This window comes from Salmo salar, chromosome ssa14 (genome assembly GCF_905237065.1).
Source record: "Salmo salar chromosome ssa14, Ssal_v3.1, whole genome shotgun sequence".
NCBI classification, from domain to species: domain Eukaryota; kingdom Metazoa; phylum Chordata; class Actinopteri; order Salmoniformes; family Salmonidae; genus Salmo; species Salmo salar.
Window position 1 is genome coordinate 16,776,097 of NC_059455.1, and position 14,583 is coordinate 16,790,679.

Here is a 14,583-nt window from a genome sequence, read left to right on the forward strand (position 1 = left end):
TCTGCTTTGTTGACACCACGCTCCACAAAGCAAGTCCTGCAGGCTCTAGTTTTATCTTATATTGATTATTGTCCGGTCATGTGGTCAAGTGCTGCAAAGAAAGTTCTAGTGAAGTTGCAGCTCCCCAGAACAGAGCGGCACGTCTTGCTCTTCATTGTAATCAGAAGGCTAAAATTAATACTATGCATGCCAGTCTCTCTTGGCTAAGAGTTGAGGAAATACTTTCTATAAGAAACAATGTGTTGGGAATTCCAAATTGTTTGCATAGTCAACTTATGCACAGCCCTGACACACACACACACACTTACCCCACCAGACATGGTACCAGGGGTCTTTTCACAGTCCCCAGGTCCAGAACAAATTCAAAGAAATGTACAGTATTATACAGAGCCATGAGAACATAGAACTCCCTTCCATCTTACATAGTGCAAGTGAACAGCAAATCTAGTTTCAAAGAATAAATAAAGCAACACCTCACGGCACAACGCCTCTCCCCCATGCCACCTACTTGTTGTGTGTACAGTTAAAGTCGGAAGTTTACATACACTTAGGTTGGAGTCATTAAAACTCGTTTTTCAACCACTCCACAAATTTCTTGTTAACAAACTATAGTTTTGGCAAGTTGGTTAGGACATCTACTTTGTGCATGACACAAGTAATTGTTCCAACAATTGTTTACAGACAGATTATTTCATTTATAATTCACTGTATCACAATTCCAGTGGGTCAGAAGTTTACATGCACTAAGTCGACTGTGGCTTTTAACAGCTTGGAAAATTCCAGAAAATGATGTTATGGCTTTAGAAGCTTCTGATAGTCTAATTGACATAATTTGAATCAATTGGAGGTGTACCTGTGCATGTATTTTAAGGCCTACCTTCAAACTCAGTGCCTCTTTGCTTGACATCATGGGAAAATCAAAAGAAATCAGCCAAGACATCAGAAAAAAATTGTAGACCTACACAAGTCTGGTTCATACTTGGGAGCAATTTCCAAACGCCTGAAGGTACCACGTTCATCTGTACAAACAATAGTACGCAAGCATAAACACCATGGGACCATGCAGCCGTCATACCACTCAGGAAGGAGACGCGTTCTGTCTCCTAGAGATGAACGTACTTTGGTGCGAAAAGTGCAAATCAATCCCAGAACAACAGCAATGGACCTTGTGAAGATGCTGGAGGAAACAGGTACAAAAGTATCTATATCCACAGTAAAACGAGTCCTATGTCGACATAACCTGAAAGGCCGCTCAGCAAGGAAGAAGCCACTGGTCCAAAAAAGCCAGACTACGGTTGGCAACTGCACATGGGGACGAAGATCGTACTTTTTGGAGAAATGTCCTCTGGTCTGATGAAACAAAAATAGAACTGTTTGGCCATAATGACCATTGTTATGTTTGGAGGAAAAAGGGGGAAGCTTGCAAGCCGAAGAACACCATCCCAACCGTGAAGCACGGGGATGGCAGCAGCATGTTGTGGGGGTGCTTTGCTGCAGGAGGGACTGGTGCACTTCACAAAATAGATGGCATCATGAGGCAGGAAAATGATGTGGATATATTGAAGCAACATCTCAAGACATCAGTCAGGAAGGAAAAGCTTGGTTGCAAATGGGTCTTCCAAATGGACAATGACCCCAAGCATACTTCCAAAGTTGTCCTTAAGCCAGTTTGCCACAACAGGGTCAAGGTATTGGCGTGGCCATCACAAAGCCCTGACCTCAATCCCATAGAAAATTTGTGGGCAGAACTGAAAAAGTGTGTGCGAGCATGGAGGCCTACAAACCTGACTCAGTTACACCAGCTCTGTCAGGAGGAATGGGCCAAAATTCACCCAACTTATTGTGGGAAGCTTGTGGAAGGCTACCCTGAATGTTTGACCCAAGTTAAACAGTTTAAAGGCAATGCTACCAAATACTAATTGAGTGTATGTAAACTTCTGACCCACTGGGAATGTGATGAAAGAAATAAAATATGAAATGAATAATTCTCTCTACTATTATTCTGACATTTCACATTCTTAAAATAAAGTGGTGATCCTAACTGACCTAAGACAGGGAATTTTTACTAGGATTAAATGTCAGGAATTGTGAAAAAACTGAGTTTAAGTGTATTTGGCTAAGGTGTATGTAAACTTCCAACTTCAACTGTATGTACTGCCATGTATGTGTAACTGATAGATGCACACACACACTACATGTTAATATTTTTAAATGTATGTCAATTGTAATGTCTTTTTCGTTATTTGTTGGACCACAGTAAGACTAGCTGTCGCCATTATCATCGGCTAATGGGGATCCTAATAAATCTAAAAATCTAAAACACATACATACACAAAACACAGCCACACATGCATATTGACTCTACACACACTCACAATCACATATAGACACACGTTCACACTCTTCTGATACGCTGCTGTTACTCTGTTTATTATCTATTCTGATTTCCTAGTCACCATTACCCCTACCTACATGTGCAAATTACCTCAATTACCTCAACTTCCTCATTTTGCTGTGAGGAGGCATAGTCATTAGATCATTTATTTTGGTACTGTCCATATGTAGCTCGTTTTTGGTTACAGGTCCAGGAATGGCTGAAGAATTGCAACATTTGCCTAGAACTAACGCTGCAGATAGCAATACTGGGTGATTTGAAAAGCCATAGTCAATCAATCAATAATATAATAATTATTTTATCAAAAAATGTTATCTATAATTTACAATCTGTAGAAGCTATGAGAATAGAAAGGTTCAGTACTTTTGTGCAGCATCACAGCACAGTTGAGAAATATATGGCAAATAGAAATCCAAAATGGATGGTGTTGAGAGATAGATGGGAGGGGTTGAATGGAGCTGAAGGGTGGGACTAATAACAAGATAACCAATGGAAACATACGGAGTCTGTAAAATGCATACAGGTTTAGAAAAGTTGTGAAATAGCACAGTTACCAATCAAACTGGATGGACATCAGAAATACAGGAAGGACTAAAAACAAACAAAATATAACTATTTATTGTGTCTGTAAAATGTATACAGGTTTAGAAATGTTGTGAAATAGCACAGTTACCAATCAAACTGGATGGACATCAGAAATACAGGAAGGACTAAAAACAAACAAAATATAACTATTTATTGTGTCTGTAAAATGTATACAGGTTTAGAAATGTTGTGAAATAGCACAGTTACCAATCAAACTGGATGGACATCAGAAATAGAGGAAGGACTAAAAACAAACAAAATATAACTATTTATTGTGTCTGTAAAATGTGTATAAGATGTATAAACTGAAGGTAGATGCCTAAGTGTTATTGTTTATTAGTTCACTCCAATTGGGGGAAGGGTGGAAGTGTTTGTGGGAAATAATAAAGGTATATTCTAAAAAAAAAGTGTGTGTATGTATATATGTGTATATGTATGAATGTTTATGTATGGTTATGTACGTGTATGTATATGTATATGTATATGGATATATATATTTACCAAAAAAAGATATGGGGGATTGGAAATGATGCAGACAATTACATTGATGGAAGCAGGTATTTAGGAATTGGGAAAAATGTAGTTTAAATGTATTTGGTTAAGGTGTATGTAAACTTCCAACTTCAACTGTATGTACTGCCATGTATGTGTAACTGATAGATGCACACACACTACATGTTAATATTTTTAAATGTATGTCAATTGTAATGTCTTTTTCGTTATTTGTTGGACCACAGTAAGACTAGCTGTCGCCATTGGCCTCGGCTAATGGGGATCCTAATAAATCTAAAAATCTAAAACACATACATACACAAAACACAGCCACACATGCATATTGACTCTACACACACTCACAATCACATATAGACACACGTTCACACTCTTCTGATACGCTGCTGTTACTCTGTTTATTATCTATTCTGATTTCCTAGTCACCATTACCCCTACCTACATGTGCATATTACCTCAATTACCCTCAACTTCCTCGTACCCCTGCACATTGACTCGGTACCTTTTGTTACCCCTCTGTGATCGTCGGGGTCCCGGTGAAGGGATTTTTTCCATCAGATGTGGTCCATTGGTTATAAAAGCGATAGCCTAAAATTAGTGCTAATTTTTGTATCCAATTAGATGATGTCAACTACGTAGTCTACATTAACAGACAACAGACCAGTAATAGTTTCCCAAAAATATTTCGCAACATGTTTTCAAAGGAGGGAAGATAATTGGATGGAGGGGGACAGATTTGGTTACGACACCGCCTTTCGCCGATGACGTGTGCCAACAATTTGGACAGCGCGCATATAGGTAGACTATAGCAGCCCATATCGCGGGGCAACAACCTGAGGCTTGAAGTGTGAAAGCCGGGCGTTTTGTGCTAGGCTACAAGAGAAGTCATTTAAAAACCGTGGGAAATAACAACACCACCGTAGCATCTGTTAATGGGATTTGAGACAAGCTCATTGTGATCATGTGCGACGCTCGACGGTGCCGCAACCTCTATTCGGTTTACAGGTAGGTGCCAATGTGGGTGACCGACATTTATTTGCATGCCTTTATTACCTAAATAAAGTCCTGTATTTTGTTTACCGATCGACATGCTTGCTATCCCTTTTAATTGGCTTTTTTTTATGACAATGCGGCAGTCTCTGTAACGTTAACCGGAGCCCGTTACTAAGCCCTCTCCCGAGTCAGGGTCATTGATATGCAGATGTTGTTTCCTGTTGCTTGGAGACATGCCGCATCCTCTGCTCGAGCCACACCGTATACACCGCTACCGGCACCGGCGTTATTTATTTATCCTGGCAATTACCGTGCCATCAATCACAGTATGATGTCCGCTGTCGGTCTCGTTCTTTGTTAACGGCCATGTCACGTCACCGGTGAACAGGCAGGTATCTGGCAGGGGCCCTCACGGTAAATCAATTCTACTCAGAGACAGCATGCTCATTTATCCCTTTCTATGGTAGGTCTACGGTAGATAAAACACACCTCGAGGTGTCAAAGAGAAAAGTAGTCCAAGGGTCCTATATAGCCTATCTATCCCCTATTCCATACTATGGAATAATTGTAATAGCACTATAACGACCGTGTTTGCTAGTATGATTTCCAAACACAATAGAATACATGACATATTACCTATTGAGCTATAGAAATGTGGGTTCTAGGGCTACCCTACAATAGGTCCTTATTGTAAAAGAGAATGTCTTCTCAATGATTTATCTGCATGGTTAAATAAAGCAATACAGTCTTTAGCACGATCGAACCCAAGGAAACAATAGCAAGGATGGAATTAGCCTACATTGAGCTGTCCCGGTGCTGAAAAGATGCGTGGGAGGTCGCATATAACCATCTTTCCCTGCTGCTTACTCTATGCCAAGTCGACCATATGGCTAGGCTCATGTTTATCCAAGAATACATGTAATCCCCTTTAAAATAGTGGTGCTGTTGCCTATCAACAAGGACAGTCATGCATGTTTTTCTATTAGGTTATTTGTTTGAATGCTCCATTTCATCATTTTGCCTTTAAGTTCTATATTTAGGCCCTATACACGCACACACATACACACTTACAATTTGTATTTTTTAATTTTATCTTTATTTAACTAGGCAAGTCAGTTAAGAACACATTCTTATTTTCAATGACGGCCTAGGAACAGGGGGTTAACTGCCTTGTTCAGGGGCAGAACGACAGATACTATACTTGTAAGGACTCTTTGAGGACCAATAATGTATTACTTTTCCAAATCCTATTTTCCTTAACCTTAACCCCTAACCCTAAACATAACTCAAAACCTAAACCCTAACCCAAATTGTAACCCTAAATCAACACTAACTAAAATAGCCTTTTTACAAGTGATAACAAGCAAAATGTCCTCACAATTTTAGTTGGTTTACTATTCTTGTGAAGACTTATGGTACTCACAAGTATAGTAAAACGTGTACACATATACACACACACACTTTTGTTTTACTATCCTTGTGGGGACCAACACATGTATTCCCAATCAAAATCCTATTTTCTCTAACTCCTAACCTTAACCCCAAATCCCTAACTTTAACCCTAACACTAAACCTAACTCCTAACCATAATCTTAATTCTAACCCTTAAGCCTAAAATAGCCCTTTTCCTTGTGAGGACCTGCGAAATGTCCCCACTTGTCGGAATTGTCCTTGTTTTACCATTCTTGTGTAAAACCAAACCAAACACACAGAGAGAGAGAGAGAGAGAGAGAGAGAGAGAGAGAGAGAGAGAGAGAGAGAGAGAGAGAGAGAGAGAGAGAGAGAGAGAGAGAGAGAGAGAGAGATTCAAAAACATAAACATGGTAGTCTTGGTCCACTTTGTATTTGACCCACATATTGTCAGCATGAATGTCATTATACAGTGCATCTGTGCGTGCCATGGTCTCAAAAGTGGCAGCTTTCCTGTTAGCTGTTTAAGCGCAAATCTGCTTAGGAATGTCTGGTATTAGCGTGGTCATGTCAACCACGTGTAGCCTACTTTAGGGCCGACTGATTTCCAGCCAATTCCTAAAGTCTTCTTTGTCCCCCAGGGTCATTAAAGCTCGTCATCATTGTCGGTGACCTTGTCTCATGTTCAACCTGTTGCACCTAGAGCTGGAGGGCCAAAGAATGATCAACTTGTGTAGCACAGAGCCCTCTGTTTTGTATTGGACTGTGCACCAAATAACAACTTTGTTATTGAAGTATAAATAAAGGAGGCTAAAATCGCTGACCCCCTGACTCCAGACGCACACGTGCATCTCTATTTTAATGGGGATCGTGGCCTTTCACAGCAGGTTGAGCAGATAGGGGGTTGCGAGCTGCTTACACAGCAGTAGCCCATTGAGCTTGCCTCAGCCCATATGTTTGTCCGGTCTCTTGGGCTCCCTCAAGTTTAACCGTTTGAGACAAATGGTTTCACCGGCTTACCGTTTCTTTGGCATCTGTCGCGGCAGTATATTCATTAGCAGCGTTAAAACTCGCAGAGCCAAGCTGTGGGGTTGATTCATGCGTTGTCTTGTTCGGTGGTGATACGCCGTCTCTTCATGTCCAATATGTGGTTGACTTTTCGTGGAGGAGAAAGAGGGGGGCGAAGAGGGGGACGACAACGAGAGGAGGTAGGGTGGAGTCATCCTTTGCAGACTTCGTACCAACGATTCCATGGTTCCTTCATGGAGAAAGGCAGTGCTTTTTCATAGGTGTTACTGTTAGTTGACCACAAATTATGATGGACCCTACTTTCTTACAACATGCAACAATGTGCATAGCCTACTGCTTGCTTGTAAAATACACTATCATTGAGGCAATATGTAAATATATTTGAACTGTTTTAAATGGTTAATGCAAAGTCATGGAACTCCTGCGCCATCATACGCTTTGAGGAGCGGTTGCTGTCCACTTGCTGAAACGCACACAGGATTGTCTGGTCTTTTCGCCATTCTCACGCACGTGATGCGCCATTGTCCGCTGCTTCATAAAATACATGACATAATTGTATAATCGATTTCATGATATCATACTGGGCTCTGAGCAACATTTGAGTCCATTAGCCTGCAACAGGGATGGGCAACTGGCGGCCCGCGTCCAACCTTTTGTAGGCCCATGGATACATTTCCAAAGACAAAATATATACAAATTAAGTCAAATCAAGCTTTATTTGTCACATGCGCCGAATACAGCAAGTGTAGACCTTACCATGAAATGCTTACTTCCAACAGTGCAGTTCAAGAAGAGTTAAGAAAATATATACCAAATAAACTAAAGCAAAAAATAATAAAAGGTAACATAATAACATAACAATAATGAGCCTATATACAGGGGGTACCGGTACAGAGTCAGTGTGCGGGGGTACAGGTTAGAGGTCATTTGTACATGTAGGTAGGGGTGAAGTGACTGCATAGATAATAAACAGCGAGTAGCAGCAATGTACAAAACAAATGGGGGGTGGGGGGTCAATGTAATCGTCTGGTGGCCAGTTGATTAATTGTTCAGCAGTCTTATGGCTTGGTGGTAAAAGCTGTTAAGGAGCCTTTTGGTCCTAGACTGGATGCTCCAGTACTGCTTGCCGTCTGACAATTTTATGGGCTTTCCTCTGACACTGCCTATTATATAGGTCCTGGATTGCAGGAAGCTTGGCCCCAGTGATGTACTGGGCCATTCGCACTACCCTCTGTAGTGCCGAGCAGTTGCCATTCCAGGCGGTGATGCAACCGGTCAGGATGCTCTTGATGGTGCAGCTGTATAACTTTTTGAAGATCTAGGGACCCATGCCAAATCTTTTCAGTCTCCTGAGGGGGAAAAGGTTTTGTCGTGCCCTCTTCACGACTGTCTTGGAATGTTTGATAGATTGTGATAGATCGTTGGTGATGTGGACACCAAGGAACTTGGAACTCTCAACCCGCTCCACTACAGCCCCGTTGATGTTAAATGGGGGCCTGTTTGGCTCGCCTTTTCCTGTGCTCCACAATCAGCTCCTTTGTCTTGCTCACATTGGGGAAGAGGATGTTGTCCTGGCACCACACTGCCAGTTCTCTGACCTCCTCCCTATAGGCTGTCTCATCGTTGTCAGTGATCAGGCCTACCACTGTTGTGTCGTCAGCAAACTTAATGATGGTGTTGGAGTCGTGTTTGGCCACGCAGTCGTGGGTGAACAGGGAGTACAGGAGGGGACTAAGTACACACCCCTGAGGGGCCCCAGTGTTGAGGATCAGCGTGGCAGACGTGTTGTTGCCTACCCTTACCACCTTGGGGAGGCCCTTCAGGAAGTCCAGTATCCAGTTGCAGAGGGAGGTGTTTAGTCCCAGGGTCCTTAGCTTAGTGGGTGCTATGGTGTTGAACGCTGAGCTGTAGTCATTGAACAGCATTCTCACATAGGTGTTCCTTTTGTCCAGGTGGGAAAGGGCAGTGTGGAGTGTGATTGAAATTGTGTGATCTGTTGGGGCGGTATGCGAATTGGAGTGGGTCTAGGGTATCCGTGAGGATGCTGTTGATGTGAGCCATGAGCAGCCTTTCAAAGCACTTCATGTCTACAGACGTGAGTGCTACAGGGTGGTAATCATGTAGGCGGGTTACCTTAGCTTCCTTTGGCACAGGGACTATGGTGGTCTGCTTGAAACATGTAGGTATTACAGACTCAGTCAGGGAGAGGTTGAAAATGTCAGTGAAGACACTTGCCAGTTGGTCAGCGCATGCTTTGAGTACACGTCCTGGTAATCCATCTGGCCCCGCTTTGTGAATGTTGATCTGTTGAAAGGTCTTGCTCACATCGGCTACCGAGAGTAGTCATCCAGAACAGCTGGTGCTCTCGTGCATGCTTCAGTGTTGCTTGCCTCAAAGTGAACATAAAAGGCATTTAGCTCATCTGGTAGGCTAGCGTCACTGGGCAGCTCACGTCTGGGTTTCCCTTTGTAGTCTGTAATCGTTTTGAAGCTCTGCCACATCTGACGAGCGTCAGAGTAGTAGGATTCAATCTTAATCTTGTATTGACGCTTTGCTTGTTTGATGGTTCGTCTGAGGGCATAGCGGGATTTCTTATATGCATCCGGATTAGTGTCCCACTCCTTGAAAGCGGCAGCTCTAGCCTTTAGCTTGATGTGGATGTTTCCTGTAATCCATGGCTTCTGGTTGGGAAATGTACGTACGGTCACTGTGGGGATGACGTCGTTGATGCACTCACTTATTGATGAAGCCGATGACTGAGATGGTATACTCCTCAATGCCATTGGATGAATCCCAGAACATATTCCAGTCTGTGCTAGCAAAACAGTCCTGTAGCATAGCATCCGCGTCATCTAACCACTTCTGTATTGAGCGAGTCACTGGTACTTCCTGCTTTAGTTTTTGCTTGCAAGCAGGAATCAGGAGGATAGAATTATGGTCAGATTTGCCAAATGGAGGGCGGGGGAGAGCTTTGTATGCGTCTCTGTGTGTGGAGTAAAGGTGGTCTAGAGTTTTTTCCCCTCTGGTTGCACATGTGACATGCTGGTAAAAATGAGGTAAAACTGATTTAAGTTTGCCTGCATTAAAGTCCTCGGCCACTAGGAGCGCCGCTTCTGGGTGAGCATTTTCTTGTTTGCTTATGGCCTTATAGAGTTGGTTGAGAGCAGTCTTATTGCCAGCATTGGTCTGTGATGGGAAATAGACTGCTATTAATAATATAGATGAGAACTCTCTTTGTAGATAGTGTGGTCTACAGCTTATCATAAGGTACTCTACCTCAGGCGAGCGATACCTCGAGACTTCTTTAATATTAGACATCGCATACCAGCTGTTATTGACAAAAAGACACACCCCCACCCCTCGTCTTACCAGACGTAGCTTCTCTGTTCTGCCGGTGCATTGAAATTCCTCCAGCTCAATATTATCTGTGTTGTCGTTCAGCCACGACTCGGTGAAACATAAGATATTAGTTCTTAATGTCCTGTTGGTAGGATAATTGTAGATGTAGGTCATCAATTTTATTTTCCAATGATTGCATGTTAAAAAGTAGAATTGATGGCAGTGGGAGTTTACTTGCTCGCCTACGGATTCTCAGAAGGCAGCCTGATCTGCGTCCTCTTTTCCTCCGTCTTTTCTTCACGCAAATGACGGGGATCTGGGCCTGTCCCCGGGAGAGCAGTGTCTTTCTTGTCGGACTCGTTAAAGGAAAAAGCTTCTTCCAGTTCATGGTGATGTCCAGAAGTTATTTTCGGTCATAAGAGACGGTAGCAGCAACATTATGTACAAAATAAGTTACAAACGCATTTTTTTTTTACAAAATAGCACAATTGGTTTACGGCATGTAAAACGTCAGCCATCCTCTTCGGCGCCATCTTAACATCATTGCGTATATATATTTTTTAGGAACTCAGTCAAGATCACAACTTACTGTTGAAAGTTAGAATAGTGGAATGTACAAGGTGCAATTTCAAAATGTGGTTGTGCATCAGCAGTTTTTCTCTTGTTACGTCAGTCACTGACATTCACTTAATTAGCCCATGTCAGCTAACATTTGGTAAATTAGTCTAGCTGCCAGCTATCTAAACTTGTAGTATTCATGGTCGAATTACCAACCTGGCCCCGGTTGATTTTGTTTGTCACTCTCACTCTGATATCCTATTAAAAACTGCTAACATTTCTCTCCAACCCATGGCAAAATGTGTAGAATTGTATGAAATTAGTTATAACATTTCAAAATCTTCCAAAGACAAAAGGCAAAATGCGTAGATTTGCAGGAAATAAGCTGTAAAACTGAAAATATTCTCTCCGCCCCATGGTAAAATAAGTACAATTGCATGAAATTAGTTAGAATATTTCACAATTTTCCAAAGACAAATGTCAAAATGTGTAGATTTGCAGGAAATTAACTCTAAAACGTCTATTTTTTTCTCTTCACTGTCAAGAGAGAAGCCGCTAAAATGTTTTGCTCACATGGTGGGGGCATGGATGTGGGTGGGTACGCAGGATCACGAGCCCCTGCCGCCCGCCATGATGAGTTCAGATGTTTTGTGGACCCCACCCCCATCAAAGTTGTCCATCCCTGGCCTGCAACATTAATATAGAAAACACTTAAGTGCTGTGGTGTAAGTGACATACTGAGCATGACTGCTTTTTTTCCAGGTAAAATTTGAGGACGCTGAAATGATCCCCAAGTCAAGAAAATCTTCAGACACAAGAAAGGCAGTCAGCATCCAGGAGATTGCTGCTCTGGCCAGATCCTCCTTAAATGGTAAGGGACACACACACACACACACACACACACACACACACACACAAAAAAAATCCTGCTCAAACTTAGGGCTCGATTCAATCCATAGCGCTGAAGACCTGCGCTGGAGCGCGATATAAATTTAAAGGCAATGTTCCCGCGTTCACGGAGACTGCATTCACGGTAAAGGCTGCATATGTCGGCACAATCGGAAATTACCTTTACATTTCAATGGCACTATAGTGCTGATCTTCAGCACTACAGATTGAAGGACCCAGGACCCATCATTTTTAGAGGTCACACACTCTCTTTAACCCAGCCCTCCTACTTCTCTCTCTCCAGGCATATCCCAGGCGATGAAGGACCATGTGACCAAGCCCACGTCCCTGCAGGGTGGCAGGGTCGCCCACCTCATAGAGTGGAAGGGTTGGCCCAAACCCACAGACTCCCCCACGGACCCCCTCCACACACACTTCAACTCCTACTGCCACCTCACTGAGGGAGAACAGGAGGCGCGCTTCGCCGCAGGTGCGTGTCCCTCCACCAACTTAGCCAGTAAAGTAGAGCCGCTGATACACACCAATTTATAGCAATTGAATGTTGTCCTTTTTTAATATATTTGAATGTATCTTATCTCAGCTTATCTCTTTTAGTTTATTTTTCAAGAGGATGTATACACCTTCTGTTTCTATTATCCAACTCATTCTGCAGTCAATGGTGTTTAATAACCAATGGTTCAGATAGGATCGTATCAGGAATATGTCCTCTGTACAGTACTTTACTCTGTGGATTTCAGTCATTAGCATATGACGTCCATGCTGATGATTTGTGGGTCAATTGGATCAAAAGTAAAGTGGACCACCACCATGTGTTTGTGTGCGTGCGTGCGTACGTACTTGTGTGTGGTCTTGACCCCCCCCATCTCATCCCTACACCTGTTCCACAGCTCCTCTCTAACCCCTGCATATGTCACAGCTCAGATCTGTGCCCCTCCTGCGTCACCTAAGCGATGACGGCCTGTCCTATGAGAGCCCGGCAGATGGTAGCCAATTAGAGACTCCTCCAACTGTCACTTCACTGTCCCCATGGTGATACAGCCTCTCCCCTGTTCACTTTCTAATGATTTCTGAGACAACTCTGTCTGTCTGTCTGTCTGTGTCCCACTTTCTCCCGTGCTTGATGTGTGCTGTAAGGTTTTTTTTGGGGTGAAAATAAACAGTCCTGTTTTTAGCCTGTGTGTGTGTGTGTGTTTATATTTGTCCTATTTGTTTGTGTGTCCATTTCCAGGAGTGGCAGAGCAGTTTGCTATCGCTGAGGCAAAGCTGAAAGCCTGGGCTTCTGTGGATGATGATGAGGAAGAAGCTGACAAAGAGTTCCTCCAGAACAACAGAAACACACTCACACTCTCTACCCGCTCAGGTAAACACATACACCCACTTTGCACAGAAATACACCCAATATCTATGTCATGCATCTCATCATGTGTGTTTCGATCAACATTTCCGCATCGTGGAAATTCAGCGTTACAGCGTGATTGAAATTTAAAGGCAATGTTCCTGCTTTAGTGGAGACTGCGTACATGGTAAACACTGTATATGCCGGCTTAATCGGAAATTACCTTTACATTTCTATTGCAGAATCTGTAACGCATCAGTTTTACAGATTGAACAGAGCCCCTAGACTCGGTGCTATGCCCCAATATCCCTCACTCTCTTCTTTCTTTCCTTCCCTGTCCATCACTCGTCCTCTTCTCATCCCTCCATCTCTCTCTTCTCATTCATCTCCAGGTGTTCTGACTCTTTGCTCCTCCCTCAGACACTGCGACGTCCAGTCACGAGCCCCGAGTGTCATTCCAGGCTGAGATTGGCAGCGTTAAAGTTCCACCTTCTATCAGCTCAACCATTCCCGTTGGCTCTAGCAGCAACAGCCTGCACTGTGATAGGCCCACATCTCAGAATGACCCGTCTCCACAGCAAAACGACCGCCCTATTCTAGAGAGTGACCGGGCTAGCCCATTCCCCAGAGAGGGGGAACTATTGGATGGTGAGGATCGGCCTGTACCACAGCTAGAGACCGCTGGGGGTGTCTGTATCGTCCACAAGCCTGACTGGAGGCCGAGAATCAGAAGCAGTAGGTTTGACTCCTGCTATTCAACCTCTCACTCTGAGTCTCTTGGAGAGGAGGAAGCGGAAGAGGAGGACGAAGAAGGGAGTGTGTTTCAGGAAGGTGGAGAGTGGCACTCCTGCCAGAGCCAGAGAAGCTTCTTCTCCGACAGACGCTCGTCGGGAGTGGCATCATTCGATGAGGAAGAGTAGGAGGTGGAGAAGAAAAGAGGGAGCATTGGATGTTGTGGTTTTTTTCATCTTGTAGGTGTTCCCCTTGGATAGCCTGTCCACTCTTAGATATGTAACTTAGTGATGGCTAGCCTTTACCCATCTTCCATCCTTCTTTCCTTCCTTCCTCCTGTTTCTCTTTCTTTCCTCCAATTCTTCCTTCCTTTCTTCCTTTCTTTTCTCGGCTTGTCTCTCCCTGCTTCCTCTAACCTGCACCCTGTTTTTTTCTTCTCTTTCTCTTCTTTTTCACCTCCTTGCCATTTCTTTGCTGATGTTACGCTGTATTTGAGGGTTGAAACTCGATTCTCGAGTACTGTGTTGTTCAAACGGAGAGGTTTTATGTTGTTATTTCACTGGTTTTCTATGGATTGTTATCGTAGTGTTTTCCCAGGGCCATGATGTGAAGTCAAGTAATGGAGTTTGTCCTGGATGAATAAAACATGATTTTTTAAAATAGATTTTTCACCGTTTGATCATTTCACCCATCTCTGATATGAGACAAGAAGGAAAAGACACCCCCCCCCCCACACACACACACACACACAGAATAAACAAGTTTTGAAAAACAGATTTACATCTCA

The 14,583-nt window shown here is 43.2% G+C and overlaps 1 protein-coding gene across 2 annotated transcripts; it reads left to right on the forward strand.

Moving 5' to 3' along the window:
• Positions 1 to 4,250: 4,250 nt before the first annotated feature.
• Positions 4,251 to 14,458, forward strand: fam131aa (family with sequence similarity 131 member Aa). 2 transcript variants are annotated; one of them, XM_014139605.2, is made up of 5 exons: positions 4,251 to 4,495; positions 11,582 to 11,690; positions 12,012 to 12,197; positions 12,957 to 13,088; positions 13,485 to 14,458. In XM_014139605.2, the coding sequence occupies exons 2-5, from the start codon at positions 11,603 to 11,605 to the stop codon at positions 13,982 to 13,984; spliced, it is 906 nt and encodes a 301-aa protein (XP_013995080.1). In that variant the 5' UTR covers positions 4,251 to 4,495; positions 11,582 to 11,602; the 3' UTR covers positions 13,985 to 14,458. The 2 variants fall into 2 exon arrangements, with proteins under 2 accessions (XP_013995080.1, XP_013995079.1); XM_014139604.2 differs by lacking the exon at positions 4,251 to 4,495 and adding an exon at positions 6,793 to 7,101.
• The last annotated feature ends 125 nt before the right edge of the window (positions 14,459 to 14,583 follow it).

What these genes read in the sequence shown, in the direction of transcription:
- fam131aa (XM_014139604.2), top strand. Translation starts at nt 7,030, where the DNA reads ATGTCCAATATGTGGTTGACTTTTCGTGGAGGAGAAAGAGGGGGGCGA. An exon ending in GGCCAGATCCTCCTTAAATG is followed by an intron (nt 11,691 to 12,011) that starts GTAAGGGACACA and finishes CTCTCTCTCCAG; the next exon opens with GCATATCCCAGGCGATGAAG. An exon ending in GGAGGCGCGCTTCGCCGCAG is followed by an intron (nt 12,198 to 12,956) that starts GTGCGTGTCCCT and finishes GTCCATTTCCAG; the next exon opens with GAGTGGCAGAGCAGTTTGCT.